General features: G+C 39.5%; 1 protein-coding gene across 5 annotated transcripts in view; it reads right to left on the bottom strand.

Annotated features, from left to right (window-relative positions):
* PDE7B (phosphodiesterase 7B) overlaps nt 1–26373 on the bottom strand; it is a 162583-nt gene that overhangs the window by 7266 nt on the left and 128944 nt on the right. For 4 of the 5 annotated variants that reach the window (XM_083435043.1, XM_083435044.1, XM_083435041.1 and 1 more), the window contains 9 exons: nt 21641–21792; nt 19062–19125; nt 17468–17563; nt 15958–16058; nt 14528–14659; nt 10397–10488; nt 8676–8820; nt 3126–3222; nt 1257–1337 (listed from right to left, as the gene is read on the bottom strand). In XM_083435043.1, the coding sequence (XP_083291169.1) occupies nt 1257–1337; nt 3126–3222; nt 8676–8820; nt 10397–10488; nt 14528–14659; nt 15958–16058; nt 17468–17563; nt 19062–19125; nt 21641–21792 (960 nt within the window). Of the gene's footprint in view, nt 1–1256; nt 2068–2114; nt 3223–8675; nt 8821–10396; nt 10489–14527; nt 14660–15957; nt 16059–17467; nt 17564–19061; nt 19126–21640; nt 21793–26373 lie in introns of all 5 variants that reach the window. The other variant, XR_014509847.1, reaches the window with a different exon arrangement.

A 26373-nucleotide genomic window follows, 5' to 3' on the forward strand; every position in this document is an offset into this window, starting at 1 on the left:
AGAGTTGGGCCATAAATTGTTGCGAACTCATTTCATGTGATGCTGCTACTATTATAAAAATATCAGACATCTATCTTTTTGAATTTGATCTCTGGGTAAATTCATATTTAATTACTCAAAGAAGACAGACACCAAAACAATTTAATCTGTCATTGATTTTAACCATAGCTGGTCCAACTTTTGCATACTCCAAAGCTCAGAGAAAAGTAGAAGCATTTCTTTGAGCAAAACATTTAAAGGTCATAACTCTCTTTTGTTTGGCAGGCACAGGACCAAAAGATGATTTATTTTTAAATGGAAAACAACCATTGAGTTATTCAACCAACGAGCTTTGTCCTAAAATTCTGTCCTAGACTTAAGAGGATTTTGTAAATAATCTATCCAGGTTTGGGGAGACAATGGAAGTTTTCTGCATCTTAGTGACTTGAATTATTTGAAAGAGATGAAGGTGAAGTAGATCTCCAATTGCTTATTCAAAATGTGCAAAACTGGGGTGCATCACACCTCTCAACTTCACAGGCGCATGTGCTTTGATGTATGCAAAGGGGGAAAGGGGAAGATGTGGAGGATTCCTGGAAAACTACAAACAACTTAGTACTTCACAAATACAGGATTTCAGATTTTGTTTTCTTGTTAAGTATTTAATTGAGGCTGTGTTGCAGAAGGTAAGCAACAAGGTTCATCTAGAGGCATTTCAGGCAGCACCCTTTTACTGGGTTGGTGGTTATGAATTCTTTTTTTTTAATTATAGCTACTAATGGAACCAATGTCTGTACCATTTGGAAACAGGAACACTGAGCATGGTGTCTACATTATATCTACTTTTCTGTCTGGTAAGGAGGCTTCAGGTGGGACTATTCTGGTTCTTCAAAATTTTGCAAAATGGGTTTTGACATAGCAATAGGACATGGGGAAAGGGCTTTTACCACCACATGCAGCTCTCCATCTGCTGTCTGTTTCCAGCCTTAAAAATGTCTGAGGCTTCATTTTCATATTTAATCTTTTACTCTCCTACCCCACCCCCCGCATTTCATTTGTCTGACAAAGCATCAGATCATGCGAGTGAAAGATTCCATACGGCTGATCTGACCTGTATGTACCTTTTTTGTATATACTTTTTTGTTGCAGCTTAAATTTGTCTTTTGGAGTGTTTGCAAAACTATTTTGACTTTGGGTAACTTTTACATAAATAATCTATTTGTGCTTCATCATTTGGTTTATGATCAAGCTAATGATGGAAGGCATTGCATACTCACCAATTTGTATACTAGGTATTGTGTCTTTCTGCTGATTACAAAGAGGGCTTACTTCCAAGTCAAATTTCTTCTCCAGGTCACCTACCAGAAAGAAGGAACAACTTTTGAAGGCTTATCTGGGTGGTTGTGGTTCTTTTGTGTCTGTGTGATATACAGGACACAGGTTAACAAGAGTTTAGAAACATCTATTAATATACCAACCACGTTTGAGACTGTAAATGTGCATGCAAACAAACAAAAAGCTTTGTCATTGTCTAGTACTCTTCCACTGCTGTCTAAAAGACACATTGTAAATAGCCTTTACAAAACCTTGCATCCTAACAGTGCTATCCTAAAAATGTCTACCAGAAGCCCTGCTGGATCAGAGCAAAGGCCCATTAGTTCAGTGACTTATTCTTACAATATTTCTACAAACCAGGTACCTATGGGAAGCCTGCAAGCAGGTAATTGGCACATCAGCACTCTCCCCATGTCTGCTGCTCCTCAGCAAACCTGTATGATACTGGAGGGTAGGATGCAGCCATCATTGCTAGTAGCCACTGGTCGCCTTATTTTCCATAAATTTATCTCTAAACTAGTGCTCATTATTACATTTTGTTGTGAATTCTACAGTTTATGTGTTGTAGGAAGAAGTATTTCTTTTTTCCCTGTCTTGAATCTCCCACCATTCAGCTTCATTTGATGAAAATGGTTTCTAGTATTTTTAGAACTTCTCTCTATCCACGTACTCCACATGATGCGTTATTTTATACATCTGTAGCATATCCCCCCTTCATCTCCATTTTTCCACACTAAAAAGCTCCAAATGTACCTTTCTTCATAGGGAAGTTGCTCCATCCCCTTTATCATTTTGGTTGCCCCTTTCTGAACCTTTTTCAAGCCCTTTCCACCTTTATAAGATCCTTTTTGAGATGGTACAATCAAAACTACACAACATACCAGGTGCAATCACACCATAGATATGTATGACAGTCTTGATATATGTAAGGTTTCTTTCTCTTGCTCTTCATTTCTTGCCTCTAATATCTTCCTTGACTCTGCTTGCTATCATCTTGGCTTTTATGGGATACTCAGAAGGAAGTCCCATTGAGTTCCATGGGATGTACTCCCTGGTAAGTGTTAATTTCCCTTAGGAAATTTTACTTAATCCTGGTTTGTGTCATTCAGTTACTGGGCTGAAGATTTTTAAAATTTAATTTAAAACAACAACACCACACATTTAATAGAGATTTTGTAATGACTTGTAACTTACCAAATTGTAATTTTGTATGACATGTTTGCAATGCCCTTTTGGAACAATTAGGACTATGTGAAGCTCAATGAATAAAAGATAACATGAAACCGTGTGATCTACTGGCATCTCCCTTGGTGTGCCTGACAAGTGCATTCTAATCATTAGCAACTCTAATGACATGCACAATGCTCAAGATGATACCTCACTTTGGAGGCAAGTAGAGATTTGTCCAGAACAGAAAAGTTTGAGTGAGTTGGGTTCATATTGTCCTCAGATGTTATCATACCATATAATATGACCAGGTACCAGTAGACAAAAGCTTGTCTGAAAACCTTTCTGCTGGTGGTTTGTCACTTGTAAGGACTGCATTTTAAGAATGATACATGCCTGCAGACAAACTCAAGACATCGTTGCCCAATATCTGGTAGTCCAGCTAATTAAACAGCCTTAGTTCTATTAACTTCTGCCCTTTAATCCTAGCCACTTATTCAACGAGGCCTCAATTCTGTCAGCATATTTTTGTGGGAGGCTTAAAGTGAGCATTGGGCACTGTGGGATGAGTACATGCCATTTCCCATTAACAAAACCGGATTGAGTGACTGGAAACACAAGGTGAAATGTATGAGCCTGCTGACCTTGCCTGTAGAATTCCTCACAAACCCGTTCACTCCACTGTTTGCTCATCTCCCAGAGCCGGCAAGGATTGCAGATGTCTGCACACTTTAGCGCAATCTGGAAATAAGGACAAGATGGTATGAATGACGCAGTAAAAGATAATGCACTTCATACACTCAAAACGAATGAGTAGTATAGGCCTAATGTCTGTTGTGCCAAGAACACCACTGTTGTTTATGGGCACAAGGGTTGCTCAGTCCAGTATTAAAAGTTTAATTCAGCACATTTTTTGGGAGTTACTAGATTTTTCATGAATAAGAATAAAATGGAAAGGGGAGAAACTTCAAATGAAATGAAACACACAACTTCAAAAGTACCATCTAAAAAGCAAGTGTCCCCCACCCCTTCTAATAACCCACAGAATACTTGGGTCAAAATAATAATAATAGTGATAGTATAAAACAAAGTCAATTCTAGCATAAAGCAAATACATTGTCTTAAATGTTAATTAACCATTTTTATGGAAGGATCATTCTGGATCCAGGTTTGTCCATGGGAACCTTTGTACCTGAAAATTTCCAGAATGCTGCTGCAAAACCATATGTTTTTATTCTGCCATATATGATACATTGACTTTGGTATTGCCATTGTCATGATTTTCTGCTAGACTCTAACCCTGAGTTTCCTCCATTTGCCAGCTTTGTTTTCCCACTTTGTAACATAACTGGGCTCCTGCTCAGATATAGGTCAGATAACACACCCTTTAATTTCAGGTGCATAATAATTTTTAGCTGGTTCTGGTCTTAGATTTGTAGATTGGTGTTTCCAATCTACCCTGAATGTTCCATGAACTTCATTCAGGTGGCCTACAGCAGGTCTGTGAATCCAATCTTTTGAAAACTTTGACCAAAAGTAGACGGAGCACAAGCTACTTGATATGTTCTAGCATAACTTCAACTTTTTAAAGTTTCTGATAGCTTGGTAGTCCTTATATTAGCATTGCTACTTAATCATAATAAACACCAGTTCATTAATCATTTCATTAGATCTTTCAATTAATTAGTCTAAATCCTGAATTAAACCTCATAAGATATTAATCACAAAATTGATCAGTTGATCGAAGCAAGAGCATTCATATGCAAACACTTAAATCTTGATACACTATTCATTAAGCAACCAGAAAGTGCATTACTCAGTTTAATCAATTTGCTCACTTCTAAATTTTATCCCCACAAGTTGTTCATCAACATCAGGAATTTCCCTTCTGAGGTAGAATGCTTTAGCCTATATACTTTGGCTAAAGAAAATCAGGAAGACACTGTAGGGGAAGAATGCTTGAGTACCATGCTGTGGTCCTAGTGACTTATTTGATTGGGTGAGGGTATATATCAGGACAGCTGTTTTAAGTTGTGTGACTTGTTCTTTTTATGATTACTAGGTGGCTTTTATTCTCATTTCCCTCATCCCAAATACTGCTTCTGATCACATATGAAATATCTCAGCCCCTGTGAGGAGGAGTTCATTTTGTTGTCTCCTTTTATCTTTCATGCAAATATGGCTATGCCATGAACATGTGAAATACTATTTTGGTCAAAGAACATTAAGTACAAGGTGTGAGAGACTAGAGGCAAGATAGACAGGTAAGCCTGTAATTATGCTTTGGAAGAAGCAGCATCTGCTTCGTGATTTGTTCCTCTGACTCCTCCACAGTAGCAGCTATGTTAAGCAGTCTGCAGGCGGGCTTTCCATTTGAAATGGAATAATGATCAAAGCTTTTTTAAAAAGCTAAAAGCTATGAAGTAGGAGGCATCTTCTACTGTCATTTCTTTTGTTAAGCAATCAGCGCAAGTTATATTTCAGGTTAATAACCATAATAGTGGGACCTTAGTCTGAAGATCCTATTACCTACTGCATTACAGCTAGAACAACCAATTTGAGTCTTTCTGAGCCTAAATTAGATTTGGCTTTGTCACTGCCCTCTGAAGAACAGCCAAGCGAGATGTGATAGGTAGAATGTAGCAGATTAGAAATATTTAGGGATGGCTTGGCATTCACTTCTAACAAAGTTAGGGGAAATGATTCTTGATACTGGGCAAAAAGAAGGGCTACCAGCTTCTTTTCTGGCAGGGCTCTCCTGCCTTTAGTAAGATGCCTGATTAGCAGAAATTGCAGAAGTGAAATGCTTCCTAGTTGGAGATACATTGATTGTCAAAGCTTCACCTGCTGAATTGTGCATGGCAGTCTGCTTAGATGTTCCATGCAGCACATTAGTAGTAGTATGCTGATAAGATAAATAATAAGGCTAGCTAGGTGCAGGACTGTACTGTATCATTTTCATAGTTAACCAGACACCAGCCATTGATGCATAGGAATATGCAGCATAATTCATTATAACGTCAAGTTCACTGTTGTCTAAATGGCTTTAGGATACATCTCTCTGGAATAACTTTCAGTGCACACTTGAGTAACAAAAAGTGTTAAATACATCTTTTCTGAGGAGCTACATCAGGTAAGTGGAGAGGAACAGCAGCACACTTTAACTGCTATATAGTAGCATCTAGCATCTCTGCTGCTATAATGGTATAAATATTCAATAAAATACAATCCAGAACCTCTTCTATAATGGAAACAAAATGCATTAAGGGTGAGGCTTTATTTTGATAGAACAAGGGACTTGTATATTTTTGCTGAACTCTTTAGAAGTGGGGAATATCCTCCCACCAAAAATAAGTAGTTTAATTGCAGCCTTTTCTACTCAGACATCATCTGCAAAATCCATTTAAGATTTTCATGTGATGCCATTTATTTTTGCTGGTATTTCTCTATAAAGGGAAGATATTTAGAGCAGAGCTCTGTCTCAGTAACAGAGGCTGACGTACCTTCAGGCTAAAAGTTTACATGCTGCATTAAATGTTCCCATAATATATGCAGCCAGATCCTAGTTTAAAGCAACAGAAAATGGTTAGAATTTGGCTGGCATGCTGACATGTTTCCAGTCATCCCATGACCCTGCACATGAGAATTATTATGTTCCCATCAGCAGGACCACTAATTTTTGAGAAGCCCGGTTCCTGAAATTTGGTACTTGTTTGTGTTCAAGTGCTGAGAGAATCTCTTTGGAAAGCAAACTATGAATGCCAAATTTTATGCTATATGAATCTCAGAGAGGAAAAGTAATAGAAAATCCAACAGAGAAAAAATATAGGTGAAAACCCCCCACTGTCTATCTTGTAGGCAGCTTAATAGGTTGGATAGAACCAAGGCATTCAAGTACTCCCCCACCCCACCCAGCAACCAACATTGTTTATGATGCTCATTGTTAGAATAGTTAAACCTCAGCCATGTGTAACCAGAACCAGCATCACTTCTCAACAGCCCCTTTATTTCCCTCTACCTTTTCTTGTACAGTGGTACCTCGGGTTAAGAACTTAATTTGTTCCGGAGGTCCGTTCTTAACCTGAGGTACCACTTTAGCTAATGAGGCCTCCCGCTGCGCCGCCACCGCACGATTTCTGTTCTCATCCTGAAGCAAAGTTCTTAACCCGAGGTACTACTTCTGGGTTAGTGGAGTCTGTAATCCAAGGTACCACTGTACTCTACAGGAAAATATGTACATTTAATTTCTTCCATCTCAGTTACTATTGTGATTTTTTATATGGAAGTGTATAATACAGTGGCTGGGTTATATGTGCCCCATGGAACACAACCTCAGTGGTCTCACTCAATCTAACTAGCCTAGGAATGCTTCCAGATGGAGGGCTTCTAGCACTGCCAAATTATTGCTCTTCTGCTGGAAGGCACAAGTTGACATGTCATTCACTGTCCATGTTTCCAGAGGTGTGGCCCTTGTTTGGTGTCAGCATCTTGCTATGTTCTGTCTATACCACGATGGGCCATAGACCAGTGGGAAGTATTGTCCCCTCCCCTTTACTGACTCCACAGTCACCACACACTTTCTCTTCGCATTTTGAAGCTGGTGCCTTTCATCACCATTTCAGCACCCAGTTTTGAACTGGTGTGCATGCACTTTTTTTTTCATGGCCAGTTTCGATATTCCACGATAATACAATTGCATAACTTAAAAGAGTGCAATCCAGTGCAAGAGGATCATAGCATTACTTTCAAGTAAACATTGCTGTGTTTGGGTTCTAGGTCCTTCCTTTTTCTTCACAACCCAGCTAGCAATTTAATGTTTGCCTTTTCTAGGCAGTTTGGCAACTAGAATTTTGTTACATTGTAACTGTGCTCTTCATATACCAAAAAACTTAAAAGCGCAAACAGCAGTGTGTAGAGAGTGAGGACAACTCCCTCTAGGAGAGGCAGCAATTTAATTAGGGTGTTTTTAAAGAAAAGGGGCTATGCAAGGACATTACAGCCATCTTCTCTCAACCAAGCAATGCGTTCCTTAGTTCCCTTTCTGTCCCAGGCATTCTAAAAAACCCTTGCAAACAGAGGATTCCTTGCAACCAGAGAAACTGCTCTTTGTAATTAAGGGGCCAAACAGTTGTGCAGTTGTAAAAAGAGGAAGTAATTAATTAGGCTGAGCCTTAAAAGAAGTCAGAAAAGTAACACCGGGAATCTTTTACACTACAGTGATGTTCAATAGTTGCTGTTCTGTTGCCTTCTTTCCCTGTCGTCTCCTCTAATGTTTTGAAACCAATGCCTGCTTGTTTAAATGGCTTTCAAGAAACAAAAAGCCTACACTGGTGAGAGCTTTGCTAGCTTTTACTTGGGTGCACCAATAAAAATGCACGAACTGTAGCACAATTGTGTTCTGATCTTTTAAAATCATGTAAAAAACAAAACAAAAAACCAGCACTTTCAGCCTGAGACAAGAGGACTGAAGCCATACAAGATTCCATCTGGAACCACACCTATTGCGTTTATTCAAAAGTAAACCCTGCTGTTTTCAATAGAACCCCCCTCCCCCCCTTTCTAAGCTCCAGGCAAATAGCAAAGGAGAGAGAATTCCCCTTATCTGCAGTGCAGGACATGAAATGGCTTTGCAACCAAAAATGTAATAGCATCTTCAGCATGTCATTTAGCTTCCCAGAATCAACTCCCACTGTGCCTCAGTTTTACTTTTTTCGTGTCTGCAACTGCAGAAGGAATGTGCTGCTATTCCACTCCTTTCATCATAAATTTTTGGGAGATAGGTAAAATGACAAAAGTAGTGCTGGGAAATATAGGAAGGTTACAGGATGATGACTGCATTGTTTAGCCCTTCTGTTAAATATGAGTAAACAGGGTATATCACTTGCACAATAAATGCCTCCTCTGGGAGCAGCCTAGGTAAACCAGAATACCCCAAACGCTACACATGTTCACAAGCACTTGTTGCCCCTGTATCAATCCTGATGCAACTATATGGCGAGAAAAGCTCTGCTCCATAAGTAGGAGAGAAGTGGCATGCTGTTCCCTGTTCTGCATGTGTATTACAAAAGGACCCAACATAGAGTGTTTGACAGTTTGTCAAGCCAATCCACACATTGAATGTATGAATACAAACACACACACACACACACGGGTTATGTGTTCACAGAAAGAGGTAGGAAAATCTTTACATTTACCTGAAGCATAAAATGCCTGTCAGGAGCATCCTCCATTTTCAAATCCTGATTTTTGAGATGAGCTTTCAACCGGATCAGAAATTCGTTCTGCCTGTTGATGTCTGTTGCCAAGATCAGGGAGCCCAGCTGCTGTTCAATATCATGCCTGTAGTTTAAAAAGGAAAAGTGTGTTTTGAGCAAGGCATTATTAATAATACCTCTTCATATCATCTATCTTCTGGTGTTTGGGGATGCCAATTGTTGTAGCAGTCCTTATTTAGCGCATCCGGTTTAATGCACCATTGCTGAACTCACATTGGTATACTTCTTCACAATTATGCTCCAAAAGTTTTCTCCCCACTCCCAGAAGCAAACACTCTAAACTGGTTTAGCAACTATCGACATATGACCACTAACTGCATCCTGGTAATTGGTTAGAATCACTCAATTACTTAATTGGCTCTCTTGTCATAACAAGCTCAAATAGCAAGTGGTGAAGGAAAATGTATGGCTTTCCAGAGAAGCTTTTTGAGGCTTTTATGGCAGTGATGGCCAAACTTGGCCCTCCAGCTGTTTTGGGACTACAACTCCCATCATCCCTAGCTAACAGGACCAGTGGTCAGGGATGATAGGAGTTGTAGTCCCAAAACAGCCAGAGGGCCAAGTTTGGCCATCACTGCTTTATGCTGACTTTATTTGCAGAGGGATGTTTTACATTACCGTGGTCCAAGATAGAAGGTTCCTATTCATGTATACCTCAGGTAGTGGTTATTATTGATTTTTTTATTGAATTTATATATTGCCCTATACCCAAAGGTTAAATGGAATGTAAACAAAATAAGGTAAGCTGGTATTTTTCTCTTTGGTCTGTCTTATCTGCTGTTACTTTAGTCAGACAATTAACTGTGACATTATTTTGTCCATGAAAAATAGAAGGATGGGAGATTTTTTTTATCCACAATTCCTCCCCCCTACCGAAATTTGTTCCCATTTCTAAAAGTATATTGTTTCATAAAATGACTTAGTAGTACAGCGAATTGATTAAGGCAGAATCCAAAGACTGAATATTGGCACGTTCAGCTCAAATGTATGAGGAAAATTAAGCTATTCTAGTGGGTGTGAGCAGCACAAAATTACCTTGCAAAATTACTTTGGGGTCAGAGGTGGCAGCATATTTCTCCTTTAATGTGCTTCGCTGTCTCTTCAGCAGCAGCAGAGCTGCTTGTGTTGACTACTGAGTGGTGGCTGTTCCCCCCCAGAATGCCCTGGCTTGCAGTTCAAGAACATTATTTAGAAATGTTCAACACACAAAAGAGCACCCACAAGGGATGTGTGGTGGTGATGGCCCCAGAATAATAAATTTCTGGGTAATTTTGAGAAAATACAATAGCAGTCACTGATTCTCTCTCTCTCTCTCTCACACACACACCCGAAATTTGCCAAACACTCCCTTCCATCACTGCAATTGTTGAAATGGGAACCATGTTTCATTTCAGATACAAAATTTGTGTGTGTGTGTGTTTCAGCTGAACCCTAGAATGCATGCAATACCAGTCAAACTGGGCGATTTTAATGTTGAAATTTTACTTTTTTCAGATGGCTATCCCTAGGATGCGTATTTTCTTTCATTCACATCAATACTCTGCATACCTCCCTGTATGCAGGGGAGTTACGAAGTAGTCAGAGTCAAAATTTTATGGAAAATACCATGTTTCTTAAGTTTCCTAGTGGATGGTGCTTACCTCTCTTCTGTTGGCAGATGTGCAAGCAGCCTTGACTCTCGAAGCATGCCTATTGTAGATCTCCAGTGATGATTTTCTAATACAGAGACATTCTGGAGGAGGAAACAAATAACCAAAAAGATTCTCAGCCCAGTGAAGCTTCATGTGCATGGAGGAACAGGCATCAGTGCATGTTTTTCTAACTGAATGGGAAACAATGGTTGCTGCATGAATTATTCCCCGGTCCTATTCACCAGTCAGGACTACATCGCTCCAATTACACACTTGAACCATTGTACATCAGTTATTTGGAATGAAATGGGTAGCAGGGCTCCCTCCTTAGCTTTACCAGTGTAACAGCATCATGAGTCCTCAACTAACTAAGGTAATTCCCTTATACGTGTGTTAATTTTGTATCTTAGTTCTGGTGCTGCTATGATTAACACTGACTGTACCTCATGAACTATAATGACAAGGCAGGAAAGCAGGAAGAAAACAAGAGCTCATGTTTTCATTTGTAATTGCCTCTGAAAGTTGGAGGCAAAGTCTGCGCGATAACGAGGCGTTTTTCATAGTGGGGACTGTGGTTCCAAGGTCCTTGTCATCATTGTTCAAAGCTCCCCTGCTGTCCTTGTGGCATCAGGGGCTCAAATCAGAACTTTGTACTTTGGGAAGCAAATTATGGTACTTGGTACATGCTGTTCCCATCTGGAAATCTCCGGTCACAAAAGGCAGCTTTGTCATGCATAAATGATGGAATGTACTAGAAATAACACATTTTCTTCTGGAATTATTCATCCAACAACCTTATTCCTGTATGCGCTCACATTTAGTGGTGTCTAATGTTTGACATAAATGCTGCTTTTTCATTATTTGCAACTAGCATTTTTGCACACATCAACATGCATCAGTAAATGACTGACAGGTTGTTATGCCAAAATGTGTAAGAAGAACCATTGACTAGGCATGTGAGTGCTAAGGGGGGTTGGATTTAAAAAAAAAGTAATTTGAACATGTTTTGGAACTTTTAAAATAAATTAGATGCTGTTCCTTATGTATGTGATAGTGATATAGGGGGCACTGTTCCATGTCATACTACATTTTAAAGCATGCTGTTCTAACAGGCTTGAAACAAACATCAGACTTATATTTTTACACACTGTATCCACACATGCACTTTCAAAACACACCTAAAATTGCCCTTATATGTGGTATTTTACTACAGCTCTTCACATACTTTGAGCTACTGCAACCAGGAGGCATTCAGCCACATACCAGAAAATTAGGCTTGTGCAATTGGGTTAAAGCACTCTGGCACAGCAAATATGCTTTAAAAAAACACCTGACTTTTTGCAGTTAGGAAAGTGATGGGGAAATGAAGTAAAAAGTGTGGGATAATGATTAACAGGAAGACTTATAACCATTATGCAAACAAATCAGGTTGAAATTTGTAAACTACTTGGAGGTGGTGGTTTTTTAAAAAATAATCAAGCTGTATCTAAATTGTGTGGAATAAATAAATAAAATTGGTATGTTCATTGTCATATAACCACCCTACAAACAAGTTGGACTGAATGTTCAATAAAAACCAGACCTGCATAAGCTTTGTGAAATAATAATAATAATAATAATAATAATAATAATAATAATAATAATTTATTATTTATACCCCGCCCATCTGGCTGGGCCTCCCCAGCCACTCTGGGCGGCTTCCATAGAAACCAAAAATACACTAAAATATCACACGTTAAAAACTTCCCTGAACAGGGCTGCCTTAAGATGTCTTCTGAATGTCAGGTGCTCTGAAACGTACTGGGAGCCAATGTAGGTCTTTCAAGACTGATGTTATATGGTCTCGGTGGCCACCCCCAGTCACCAGTCTAGCTGCCGCATTCTGGATTAGTTGTAGTTTCCGAGTCACCTTCAAAGGTAGCCCCACGTAGAGCGCATTGCAGTAGTCCAAGCGGGAGATAACCAGAGCATGCACCACTCTGGCGAGACAGTCCACAGGCAGATAGAGTCTCAGCCTGCGTACCAGATGGAGCTGGTAAACAGCTGCCCTGGATACAGATTTGACCTGTGCCTCCATGGACAGCTGTGAGTCCAAAATGACTCCCAGGCTGCGCACCTGGTCCTTCAGGGGCACAGTTACCCCATTCAGAACCAGGGAATCCTCCACACCTGCCCGCCTCCTGTCCCCCCAAAACAGTATTTCTATCTTGTCAGGATTCAACCTCAAATCAGCAAATCAGGATGAGTATTTAATTTTAAAATGTTGTCTTGAGGAGCCTTACAGTAACGAATGCCTCAGATATGCCTCCACAATTATATTGAACACTCTAAACCAACAAATGTAAAAATAAAAAATAAAAATGGAGGTAATTTAGTCTGAATCTTGTTTTGTTACAAGATTAAGGTTTCTTGCTTGCTTTATAATTTGTAAATTGGTTTGTTGAGCCTGTCTTCTGATGGAACTATGATATTGCTCTCTAGATTTTTTCTTTTGAAGTTAGCATGATGTGGGTTTCCTAAAATAGGATGCCCTCTGAGATGTGGTTGTTCATGTGAGGATGAGGACACTTGGAAAATATACTTATGAAGATTCCTGACATAGCAGTTTATCTGTATGTCTATGTGATTATATTATGCAACATTTTGGTTTATCTGTGAAGACTGTACAGTTCTCAAAGAATAATCTGCATTTACTTCATAGGATAATAATGTTCCTCAGAGTTTTCTTTTCCTCCTATCCAGAACCCCTGACATTTGGAGGAGTCTGGAGCAGTGCCCCAGATCATCACAGTGGTATATCTATGTTTGGCTATGGCTTGTCAAAACAGATAGAGCAAGCTGAGTTAGTCACAGGATATCTCAGCATCCTTCTGTCATAGCCTTGGCTCTCATAGCCCTGTCTGTTGCTTTATCTTAGTGTAGAAGGACAGACTGGCCTGTTACACAACTGACATCTCCAGGGAGAAAGTATAGATGGTAGTGAGAAGTGAGAAGAATCTCTCTCTCCCCCCCCCCCATCCCCAATTAGTTCAATAGAAAACCAGGATTCCCCAGAGAGCTGGTTACAGACTCAATCGCACTAATCTAGTTCACCAGAAACAAGCAGAGCACAAGTGAGAGTGGCCAGTGAATTAGGTAGTATAAAATACAACCTGTACTAGCACAATAAATCCTAAGGTTCTCTGACCACAGTTACGCATTTCAGATACAAAAGCAACTGCTTGCTGTGGGCAACTTCTCACATTCTTTTTTGAAGACGTGGGTGCAGTCTTTCAAAATCCCCTCTATGCACACTGTACTTTATGTTTTGAGGATGAGAGTTGAAACTTTCCAATTTCTTAAGAATATCTAGGAAAAGGCCAACTGCTTCTCTCCAACCCCACCTCCCAGTCACTACTGCCTACTTTAAATCAGGAAGGGGTTCTGTGGGATGCCAGAGGGCACGCTATGTTGTCATTTAGGTAACCTATGCCAAACACGTAACTCATCCACCATATAAGTGGAGAGGGTGGGGGAGCACAGGGAACAAAGATGTAGCTAGTTACTAGTAAAGCAGTGTATCTGTGTGAAACAGCTCTTCATTTTGAACTGGGATCTTCTCTGAAAAGTCTGGCTTTAGGTAGGATTCCACAGAAATGCAGAATAGCACTGAATGTTGTAATGGGAATATAACTTTTTTTTTTAAGTTTGAAAGTGTGAGGGGAAGTTTTCCAGTGTCTACATAGCTCCACTTTTCTCCCCAAGACCAAAAAACCCCAAAAATGTATTGTGCAAAACAGGAAAAATTATACAAATCAGTTTAATTTTCATGAGTTACCAAGTTCAGATGTTCTCACAAAAGTTGGGTTGCCTAGATGCCAAAACTCAACTTGAAAAAGAAAAGGAAGGAGCAGCATATAGACAGCCCTGGATATAATGATGTCTGATTATTTGTGATGGGGACTAGAACGTTTGTTTGTATAAAGGAGAAGAATCGTGAAGGATTCGTATCCAGAAATGGTTCCAGAGTTTACATGACTCCTTCCTAAGATAGAAAACCTAACGTTGCAATTGTAGTGCTGCAAGATAAAATGCAGCTAAACTATAATTAAAATCTAAAATTGTACTTGTATAACTTTTGAGACATAAGTACATTCTCACCTGGTATAAACTGGCAAGATGGTGTTTGGTTTTTATCAAAAATGGTTGGTTTACTCCTGGATGATCTACATCATGTGCTGCAGCAGCTAGTAGTCCAAGCATGATGTCCAGAGGTGTGAGGAAGTTGGCAAGCTGCAACCATGCAAAAAATCAAGGTTAAATGAAATATGAGAGCTGTTGCTCACCATTCACAGTTAAGTGAACTCATGCCCATAAAACTGTTCAACTTTTATGACAATGCAGAGTATTCACTATGTGGCTCATTTGCATGACACTGATGAGGTCATAAAGGCTCTTGAGTTTATATTGCAGCTCCACAGTAATGATTTTTGCAGCAGCACACTTGGGGTGCTTCCAGGCTTTAGTCACATACTAGCAAATCCAGTTGTGCAGTTAAGTTGATGTGGCATTCTAGCACAAAGAAACCCCCTTATTAAAAAAAAAACAAAAAACCAGACCTTTTGCATAAAAGTAAGTGACAAGAAAAAGCCCTGGGAAGTGTGGGATACCATTTTCTCAATGCAACATTTTACAACCTCCCTACAAACAAATCTGAATGCATGCTCAATAGGTAGCTGACAGTGTCTAACGTCACAAACTTTGTGTAAACAAATCAGGATGAATGCCTGGAAGTGACCTCAGTTGAAACAAATGGTTGAGGTGCCAGCAATCAAAACAATGTTCAAATGGGGAGGTGGATGTCACGTGTAAATACCTTTTGAAAATCTGCCAAAGGATAATGCAGATACAAGTGATACCAGCCAAACCTCATGCACTACTGCCACAATGACAGATATTAATGTTGAGTAAAAGTAGTGCATTGCAAAAAAAGCATTATTTTAGCAAATCTCAAAAGTCAGTGTAGCACCCTTTGATTTATTATGGGGGGGGGCGGATCCAGCTGTTCTGTTGCTGGCTGGCATTCATGAATAATGTAGCTGTGAATAGCTTAACTGAGGGCTCTAAACAAATAGAAAAGGTGCTGCATAACCAGAGTACACACCTACAGATATATTCATCAGCTGTTCTACTGATTTGGTGACACTGGATTTAAGATTGCCTTATAGGTCCTTCATATGTTCCAAGCAAAGGATATGCACGTCTAAGATACTTTGGGTGGTAGTCAGTGATCTTTTACTCTGTGGATCCACTGAAACCCCCTCTCCTTGCAGCTTCATTTGAGCTTCATAATTTCTGTGTGTTTGTGTAATTTTGTTGTCATTTTTAAGCAACTAAGAAACCATTGCTGATCAACAGATCTGCTAGTAGATCCCAGTCTATATTCTGCTTCACAGCAACTCAGTCAATCCACAAGCAAAAAACCCCAATATACATCTTGAGGAATGCATTTGTCTTTCATTAGCAGAATGGCATCAGCATTTCCTATTGAGAAATTATCTTAATTCTTAGGAGGGAAGGAGTTTGGTTACCTTGGGCTCCTTTAGGTAGCAGTGCATAGCTTGAGTGACATCAGCAGCATGAACAGCATTGTGGTATGGGTTTTGACTATGGTAATCTTCTTGCACCATAACTAGAAGTAAAAGAAGATAAACAATTGGTGTAGCCCTTAACAGTACTAAAAGGCAAAGGGTTAAAGTGTCACTAAAAGGCAAAGGGTTAAAGTGACTTTTGAAGCATTCAAAAGTCAAGACCAACCAAAATGTCACAAAATAGTGAGCAAGCTCTTGAGTCCAAGAGAATTCTTCTGGTTTGTTAAGCAAACCAGAAGGGGGAGATGTTAAGCAGGAGTGGAAGTGAGAGGAAAGCTGGTTTGGCACTGAATTCATAATGCCTACATTGGTCAAAAGTTCAGTTTTGTTGCATAGGCAGAATGGCTAAGAGTATAGGGATTGTCATGCAGAGTGCCAGCACTTCAGAATTTACCACTACACCACTGACTCTTACCCCAAAACATGATCATTCTTTGAATATGTGATTAAAATATGTTTGGTCATTTTTAAACTTTGGATTTATGTCTTGAATTCAACCCACTGAAGCTCTTTCTTAAAAAGAACCCAGTGGCTTGGCACTCTTACAAGACTGTCCCTTGGTGGAAGAAAAACGCACCCACATGCTAGAAAAGCTTCGCCAGGCTTTTAAAGGTTTTGAAGCCTATTTTATAAATCACCCTTTATTGTTCTTCATGAAAGCATGGATTCACAAGAAAAATAAATAGTATTTGTGGAGGGCGGGGGGAGAATCTATGATTGCATAATTATGTAAGATTGCTTTTCTATATGAATATTAATATGTTGGTAGCTGCGTTTTCTGCTGCAAGAGATTAACACAGCTACTACCTATCTGGAAATGGCCTCAAAATATGGTCCTCCAAAATCACCCCTGCACTAAGGCAAACAGAGACCAGATATTCTGAATCTGGATTATCACTTAAAAACAACAACAACTTAGCATTTTTAGATTCCCTAGATAATATGTTTATTCCAGTTCTGGAATGGGTCAACTTTCCAACTTTACAGCTCTCCCCATTCCCATTATCATAAGAAATGAGCATTGTGCAGGTTTGCTGCTGAAGCTGAGCCTCCCATGTAACTGTTCAATTTCAACTTACCAAAGACTGATAAAGGAAATGTCACACTAACCCACACTAAAGAAGAACATATTATACCAAGCAGAGGGTCTTCTCGGTGGTGGCGCCCGCCCTGTGGAACGCCCTCCCATCAGATGTCAAGGAAATAAGCAGCTATCCTATTTTTAAAATACATCTGAAGGCAGCCCTGTTTAGAGAAGTTTTTAATATTTAATGCTGTATTGTTTTAAACACTCAATTGGGAGCCGCCCAGAGTGGTTGGGGAAACTCAGCCAGATGGGCAGGGTATAAATAATATATATATATATATATATATATATATATATATATATATATATATATAATTATTATTATTATTATTATTTTACTAGAGAGAGGGAAGAAGTACTTACCTAAGAATCTGTGTAATGTAACCATGTCTAACTGAAAATGGTGGATAAGCCCATGTACATTGAAGAGGTGGCACAGCAAGGTTACAAGGCTGTTTCCTGAGGGAACAGAGAGATGTACATTAACTGGATGAAAAAAACCCATACAGTGGTACCTCGGGTTAAGAACTTAATTCGTTCTGGAGGTCCGTTTTAGCTAATGGGGCCTCCCACTGCCGCTGCACCACCGCCATGCGATTTCTGTTCTCATCCTGAAGCAAAGTTCTTAACCTGAGGTATTATTTCTGGGTTAGCGGAGTCTGTAACCTGAAGCGTCTATAACCCAAGGTATCACTGTATTTAGCAGCCTTGTTAATTGTGTTACTGTCTTGCGCCGCTAGAGCTGTCCATGGATATGCAAGTTATTAGAATCATAAAATTGTAGAGTTGGAAGGGCCCTGAGGGTGATTTCACTAGAATGCAGCCTTCTATAATTCATAATGGCTTTGCTGGGGACCCAGAAATGCAGGCTCCATAAGCCTGAAAACCTTCCTTCTGCTTCTCAGTTATGTTAACGCATAGTTACCCCAATGGCAAGAAAATCCCTCTCGTAATGGTATTTTCAGAAGCGTCCCCCAAAATAAGGGCCATAGGACTGGAGGGGGCATAGCTTGGTGGGTAATCTAAATGGCTTGCCCAAACAAGATCCCCTGTTCATATCCTACCATCTCCAGTTAAAGACAGTGAGACTGCTGGTGGCAGTACTGGCTTGTGGTCCCACAATGTGCCTGTAGGATAGATAGCATTTTTTTTGCAAATAGTTTGGTGTGGTGGACTGTTTTGTATTCACATTCAAAATTCCAAGGGGTTGTCTTCAACCACAGCCTTCTCAGAGTAAACCCGTTAAAATTAATGAATCAAAGTCAGTAGTGTCCATTAATGTAAATGGGTCTACGCTGAGTAGAACTAGCACTGAATATCCTCCTACATGTCTAAAAGTTCTGCAAATTCTGGAAACTAAAATGAATGGTTGCTATTTAAATTGCTCTGCTTCAAGAGCTAGGAGGAGATAATAGCATATTTTTTTCTCTCAACCAAATAACATTGAAAAACAATTCCCAGGAAAATTGCATTGTAGTTTTCTTAAATTATTTGCAAGACAAATTCTGGGTTATAGCAGAAAATGGTCTGGATATGTTTTTTGTGTTGTTTTTTAAAAAAAACCAAGATCTAGGCGATTGAGGGAAATGAGTATTTCTATGCTTCAAGGATGCCAGGAATAATGGTGTCAATAGCCAAATCTTTACTGCCTTTTGACATCTCTTCAGCATACATATATTGTCAGCCTTTTCCCACAACCATGGGAGCTAGAAACTGGGCTCTTGAAAATGGATCACATTTTTTCAGAAGTTTGCACATGCCACCAGATTCCGTATGGAACAGATTCTGCAACACATGATGTGACTGCAGCTATGCACACTTCTAAACCCTTCCCTTCATTTAGGAAAACTGAGACATAGGTAAAAACTATGGCAATAAAAGATTTAAGGATGATGGAGAAACCTAAAGGCAATGATTAAGAATCAATGTTCTCTGAAAGGTATTTTATGCAACTTACCATTTGTCAAGCGGTCAAACAGGAAAATGTCAAAATCCCACATTCCCACTTTGGATAGCATATACTGGGAATATAAAAATAAAAGGCAGAATGTACAAAATAAGTATTGACAGATTTACGTGAAATCTTTTAAAATGTACTTTATAAATTATGGGGCTCATGGTTTCTGAGAAACTGCACACCCTCATTTAAGAGATGTGGAAGTGGGCTGAATTTGCACAGTGTTAATGGAAATGCACTCTATATATGTTCAGAAGTAACCATCCCCTTTCACGTGCTCTGGATATGAGCTCACAAATTATTTACTTTCTTATGTTTGCCCTGGCCTTTGACACCTGAGATATGTGCTTTCAGGACTCACCCTGGTCCTGTGATTGTAATCTGTTTTAACTGCATTTTGAATTTTAATTTGTTGTAACCTGTCCCGGGTGAAGGGCAGGCGATATATTTAATAGCAACAACAAGGATAACAATAAATATTTAGATTTAATAATTAATAATAAACCTAAAATAATTATACTAATTTAAGAAAAAAAATATATTAGAAATAATTTAGTACATAAAATTGTACTCTTTGGTACATTTATGACATTTGAAAGTGTAAGTACCTTTGTTTTAATTAAGTAATAGTTCAAATGTAGCCAGTTTTAGAGAGGAACCTGCATAGCGAACACTGCCATCCTATACATGTCTAATCCAGTCTCAGAAGCAAGCCCAAAATGAGCCTTACTCTCGGCTGATTGTGCATAAGATTGCAGTCTAAGACACCTACATATAGCTTAGTATTTGTCAGTTGGGAAAACAGCACTGTAAACAAAACTAGGTTTTTATATGGAAAGCTCGTTATTGGAACTCACATTATTGGGGGCAGGGAGGAACTCAGAAAATGGGGTTGGGGAACCTATGGCCCTCCATTCATTTCTGGACTATTGCTCTCTTCATCCTTGATGGGAGCTGGAGTCTGACAATATCTGGATGGCCATAGTTTCACATCCCGGCTGTAGTGTAATTAACATCAATTTAGAAAATCAGCAAGACCATCTTATCTACCTGCAAACAAATCAGGACGAATGCTCAATAAACAGGTTCTCTAGAAGCACCCGTAGAAACCGTAGAAAATTAGCTATGCTGAACTTGTTTTCTTTTTATCCCATTCCATCCAAGCAGATATATATCCTTGAAATAAGTTCTTAGCATAGCTCTAAATATATTTCTCTAAAAAGAACCAGCATCTTAAAAAACCACAGCTTCTGCTTTCCACTTTCAGCTTCACAGACTTCAGAAATTTATTTATTTCATATATATTTTACATACTGCTTAACGCTAGAACCGTCTCTAAGTGGTTTAGAAAGAGAAATTGAAGGTTTGCCCAAGACTGAAATGAGCTTCTCAACTCTGTACCCTCCAACATTTCAGACAAAAACAGGGACACATTTGCAAAACCTCAACTGGTTGAAACTTCCTGACATAAGAATGTGAGAAGAGCCTGCTGGATCAGGCCAATGACCCATCAACTCCAGAATCCTGGTCTCACAGTGGCCAACCACTGTGGCCTGCATGAAAACCCACAAGCAGGATTCCAGCACAAGAACACGCTCCTTCCTGTGGTTTCCAGCAACCGGTATCCATTGCTGCATTGCTGCCTCTAGTTGAAAGTATGCTTTGCTGAAACCTACTTTTAACCCTTTTGAAAAGTTTGTTTGCTGAAATGCCTGCTCTCTGCTGTATTAATTTACACTGCAACACCTGGTCCAGTGCTGTTTTAGAAACCATGAAGGCAGGGGGAGTGCATCCTGTTTTGCCGCTTGAGGCAAAATAGGAGGTGCCACATTTCCCTGCCCTTCCGTTCCCATACCTGTTGCGCCACTGGCACTCCTTCTTTGCATGCCCTTCTGCTTCTGCAGTTTGGGGTGAGATCTTACCCACAACAATCAAGATCTTGCGCACTCACAAATCTTGCGCGATTACAGCTGAAATCAGTGGCGCTTCTGTGGAGTCAGTGGGGCATCCATGGGACTGCTGCTTGAAGCATCCACAGCAGTGTGCCTAATGGCAGAGCCAGCTCTGCTTGAAGGTATGGCTTCTTTTCACAGAATCACAGAGTCGGAAGGGACCATGAGGATGATTAAAGATATAGTAGAATCAGGGTAACCAACATGGTGCCCCCCAGAGTCACACACTTTTGAGTTCTAAAACTTGCAACATTCATAACTATTGACCATGTTGGCTAGGGCTGATAAGAGTTGTAGACCAACAACATATTGACCGCACCATGTTGACCACCCGTGTGCTACAACACACTTGGGTCATTTCCCCTCCCTCAGCAGTCCCCAAACCCTACCACACATTGTTCAGGAGAGGCTTCTGACCCACTGGAGAGGCATTTCAGGGGGTGCAAGTGTTTACAGGGGGAGGAGGGGGGGAGAAACATGAACTTCCTTATGTTAAATTATCTCAGGATCCAATTCTACATATCTAACATTCCTTCATGTTGAACTCAAGCAAATCTTCAGCTGATCTCTTTGTTACATTTAGAACAATAAGTCTTTAGTAGGGAGTTTGTTGGAGATGCCTCTTACCCTTGCTTGCCCAAGGTAGCCTTCATCCAGCAAGTACAGCGAAGCCTGTGGTACGATTCCACGCAGTAGCCTGGATGCATGGAAGTATCTCTGGAAGCTCAACAGTCTTTTTACCTTTTTCTTTGTTCCAATTTCCCCTGAGTAAATGGTATCTGTGGAAAAATGACAGGTACAAAGATCTTCACTAAACAAATAAGCAGGAACTCAATGAAGGCCAGATTTTGACTATGCTGAAAATGCAGAAGTACTAGGACCGTGGGGTTTTCTCTTCCAAACAGATATGTTTCTGCCACTATATTCTACTCTCCCAAGGGCAACAAGAAAACAAATTATAAACTGTCAAAGATATGGAGCATCAAAGCATGGATGCTTTAACATGTTCTACTGGAAAAACAAATATAAGGATAGAGTGAATTATTTAAGTGGGTTTTTCAGCGAAAAACAAAAAAGCAATGTGATTCAGAACACCTTGGACTTGCAACCAGCATGAATATTTGATAGAACAATGTTCTAGGGAATGCTGAGTAAACCATGCTGAGGGGAGCACTGGAAGATAGAAACAAAGCCAAATTTCAAACAGAATGAAACATCTGCAGTCATAACAGAAGTGTGAAAAATATCCTTAAAAATGCATGTTATATTTAAATAATGTAATGGTGGCACTGACCAAACACACATGACCAGTTGGTATCTGGTACAAGATGCTCCATGATAATGTACAATTCATTATATTTTTATGTCTCCTAACTTACCTTACACAGGCGATGTTCAGGTTGGGGCAATTGTCTTGGGCCTCGTACATGGAGGCACCCAAACAAACCAAGACAAACTTGGTTATGTTTCAGTGTTCATCATAAGCTACCCGCCATTTACTGGGTCTGACTTCAAAAAGACACATCTTCTCTTATTGTCCCTTTGTTTGGCCTCCCCCCCTCTCTCAGACTGCCAGGAATGATGCGGCTTGATCCAGACAGTCTGAGAGACCAGTTCCCAAAGAATCTGCAATCAATTGTTTCTAACAGAGGCTGTGTGCATATTACTGACTTAAAATATAATGATGTTATCTCTACCCTGGCTGTGTTTCAAACCACTTTCGTATTTATCAGTATGGTTTGATGTATTTCAAAGTCACCTATGTTGTAATATTCATTTACTGACTCAGACTTGAGTGCATGAAAGGGTTAGCCTGCCCTGAGCTCAAGTTGCCAGTGTAGTTGAAGTTACTAGGCTCCCAGTAGCCTTTGCTTCCTCCCCTCTCTTTCTTTTCTTTCTCCTGCTTCCCTCTCTGTTACAAGAGAGAAAACAATCTCTTCCAAACCTCTCTCTTCAACAAGCCACTGTCTGTCCATACAAGTGGAGGAGAGGGTGTGTTTATGTCTTCATCATATGACTTAACAGTTTCAAATCAGACTGAAGCTGGTATAGGGGGAAATGCATCAAAGTGCAGTATTTCCCAATAATCTACAGGATAGATATGGATTGTGATTGTGGCTAATGTTCTGTGTTCACAGTCCATTGGTGGGAGCATGCTGGGTGTGGAGTTAATGGAAGCAGGCATACAGCCTAACTTGTGTTTATTGGTCAACAGTTGCCTCTGCTTGTGAGTTTCCTCTCTGAACAAGAAGTATGCTCCAAGCTGTCCAATCCAGTTCAGAAATTCCACTGAAGATTAGACAAAGACCCAATGACCACTATTAGAGAAGCCACTGTGTTTCTAGTCAACCACTGGACAGGAATTTATTCCACTGAATGAACAGAAAACCTACTAAATTCAGTAGGGAAACCATCAAAATTAGCAACATTGTACTGGCCAAATTGGTTGATACCTGACAGTACATTAACTGCTGAATCTGCAAACAGATTAAGGTAAAGTACTGCAAGCTTAGGTTTGTTCCACTGACTCTAGAGGGGCAGCAAATCATTCTGCAAATGCAATTGTATGATAGAACTGCATTGTGTCGCAGTAATAAATTTGACAATCAACCATCTAAGGAATTTTCAGATTGAGTGTCTTAACCTAGCTTCCTAAATCTTATCTGTAGTTTTATAGTAAGATACATTTCAAAGTGTAAAATTATGGCTGATTACAGAGTAAGTGAAAGGAAATAGCCATTCTTTCCCCCGTTCCGCCTTAAGGAAAATGAACATAACCTGCAATAACAGAAAACCCTGTTTTTCATTTATCATCTTAATAGTTCATCCACTTTGTTCTCTCTCTTCCTTGTGTCAGCTGGAAAATCTCAATGTTATCATCAGAACACCCTTTCCTTAGAACAGAAGGTCAGGTAACAAATTAAGCAACTCACCGCTATATATATGTGTGTGTGTGTGTGTGTGTGTAAGTGTAAGCCATATATGAAAAAGGACCAAGTAACTAGTCAGATTCTTTCAACTAATTAAAATGCTGCTGAGAATTTGAAAAACATAGATATTTTCACCATAACTGAAGTCCTTTAAGAATCCTACACGAGGATTCCATAACTATGTCCTGTTTCATGGTATTCCAGCTTTACTTGTGTATCTTCTAGCTAAAAGTATCATCAAATACTTTAATATATGTCTAATCAGAAGTAAGCCTGATTAAATTTTATGAGACTTACTGCTTCTACACCATACTTTTAAAGCACATTTCATTTCCCAAAGAATCCTGAGAACTGTAAGTTGTTAAGGAATCTTGGAATTGTATACTACAGTATCCAGGATCCTATTTGGGCATGAGGAAAGAAATGAGCTTTAAATGGATGGTGCATACACAGCCTTGCAGCCTAACTTAAGCAAATGAAATGATTCATGTTATTGGGTTTGAAAATAAAATGCCATTTTACTAGTATTTGATTTGAACACACACACACAAAATCCAAACAGGTATTCTGGAGTTTTTGTGGATAATCTTTTTATGATGTTCATGAGTGGGTGAGCTAAAAAAAATCTCAAGGCACATCTAGATGGGTCTGATACCAGTATCAATTTCTGTGCTTTCAAAACCTGTAAGTCACATATGCAGTGCCCTTCAGCCTGTTTGATTCTTTACTAAGTCCATCTTGGTAGACACCAGTTTGACACAGGCTGAACTTTCTATGATGAGCATGGGGATGTCTCAGAGAAAAATGCCTTTCCCCAGGGCACTTTCCCCTCTCCAGCTGTGCATTAATGCCTGACAGGGATTTCAAGAAACTGGTATCTGAGTGCACCAGACACTACATTTGAACACTATGATATTGGTTTGGAACACAGTATCAACTTTCATGGGGGTTACATTCTGGTGATCACACCTAAAGCCAAAACTGCATATACAGTAGTCAAAGCACTGGGTTCAATGGCAGGTGGGATGTCCAAAATATCCCCCCCCCCCAGATGTCTGCCCTCTTTCTTCCCCACTTTCAAATTATTTTTTTTAATCGCTAAGTGCATAAAGTTAAATGCTTGGCGGTTACAGACTTACTGTAGTCTGTTCTGCCAAACTTGGGGGAGAGAGAGAGAGAAAGAGAAAGAGAGAGAGAGCGTGCTCTAAAGTAGACAGATGAGCCACAAGTCAAGTTCAAAGTATACAGTTCACTATACTTGAGCCAGGGTTAACTAAAGACATTTCGGTGCTTGAAGCAAAATCTCCAAGTGGTGTCTCCCCCAAGCCCCAAGCTAACTTCTATTAAGGAAGAAAGTTCTGAGAATGAAAATATAACCCAAGAATACTAACTGTACTTGTATAGTTGTTGGTCAAAGGAAATCTGCATCCTAGTGTTAATATTTTTAGATATGAAAGTGACTTTCACTGGACAATCTTGTGTAATTTGTCCTAATGAGCAATAAGAGATGTAGGTCTCATTATCAATCACTTAAAGGTATTAATAATGAAGTATATTAATATGGTTCATAGTCCCTTTCTTGGGCTGCAGTTTTAGGTGCTTAACAACAAATTCCCCAAAGAATTTTTAGTTCTTGCTTTTATTATTTATTTGGTGTTTTTATCTTGCATTTGTATGAACCTCCTTGAGATCTATGGAAGAAGGGTGGTATAAGCAAGCAAGCAAGCAAACAAACAAACAAGGGAAAGCACCCCCCAGTTCTCTGGGATTCACTCCCCCCCCCCCCCGCCACTGTACCACATGGAATTCCCTCTTGTTCTTAATTAAGGCAATCAAGAAATATGTGCTGTATCAGTCATTGACAGATTGCATCCTAAGATAATGAAAGCCAATTTTAATCACCACACATGAGTCACTGAAAAGATTTGGTTCAGTGATTCACTGAGCAACTTAGTCAATCGGAGGATTAAATTATTGCTGCCTTACCAGGAGAATCTGTTTGGAAATCCAAGCTGGGCTAAACTCCAGTAAAATGGGGGGAAAGGATGCAATAAACATCTGATAACAGAAGTGCTATAAATAAATGTGAAATTTACCCTTCATACTATACAAATTACCTGTTCTTCTACAGATGGCCATGTTTAATTACACACACACATCAGAACTCTAACTTTGAGAGAATTGAGGGGTTTACAGAATTGCAACATGGTTTGTACGCTGAAATGTTCTACAGATTCATTAATAAATGCAGGTTAAAGGAACAGTTCAGATGAAGGAAAGCATTTTAAGTTATGTTCAATAGGATTTTAGAGTGCTTAACTGTGGCTTGATTGTGGCCCATACCACAAGCAAAAATTCCACCAAGTGAAAGGAACATTGAGCTAAACCATAAATCTTCATGAGTTGCAAAATTCAGGATTACACATTCTA

This window comes from Podarcis tiliguerta (assembly GCF_965153285.1).
Source record: "Podarcis tiliguerta genome assembly, chromosome: 3".
NCBI lineage: Eukaryota > Metazoa > Chordata > Lepidosauria > Squamata > Lacertidae > Podarcis > Podarcis tiliguerta.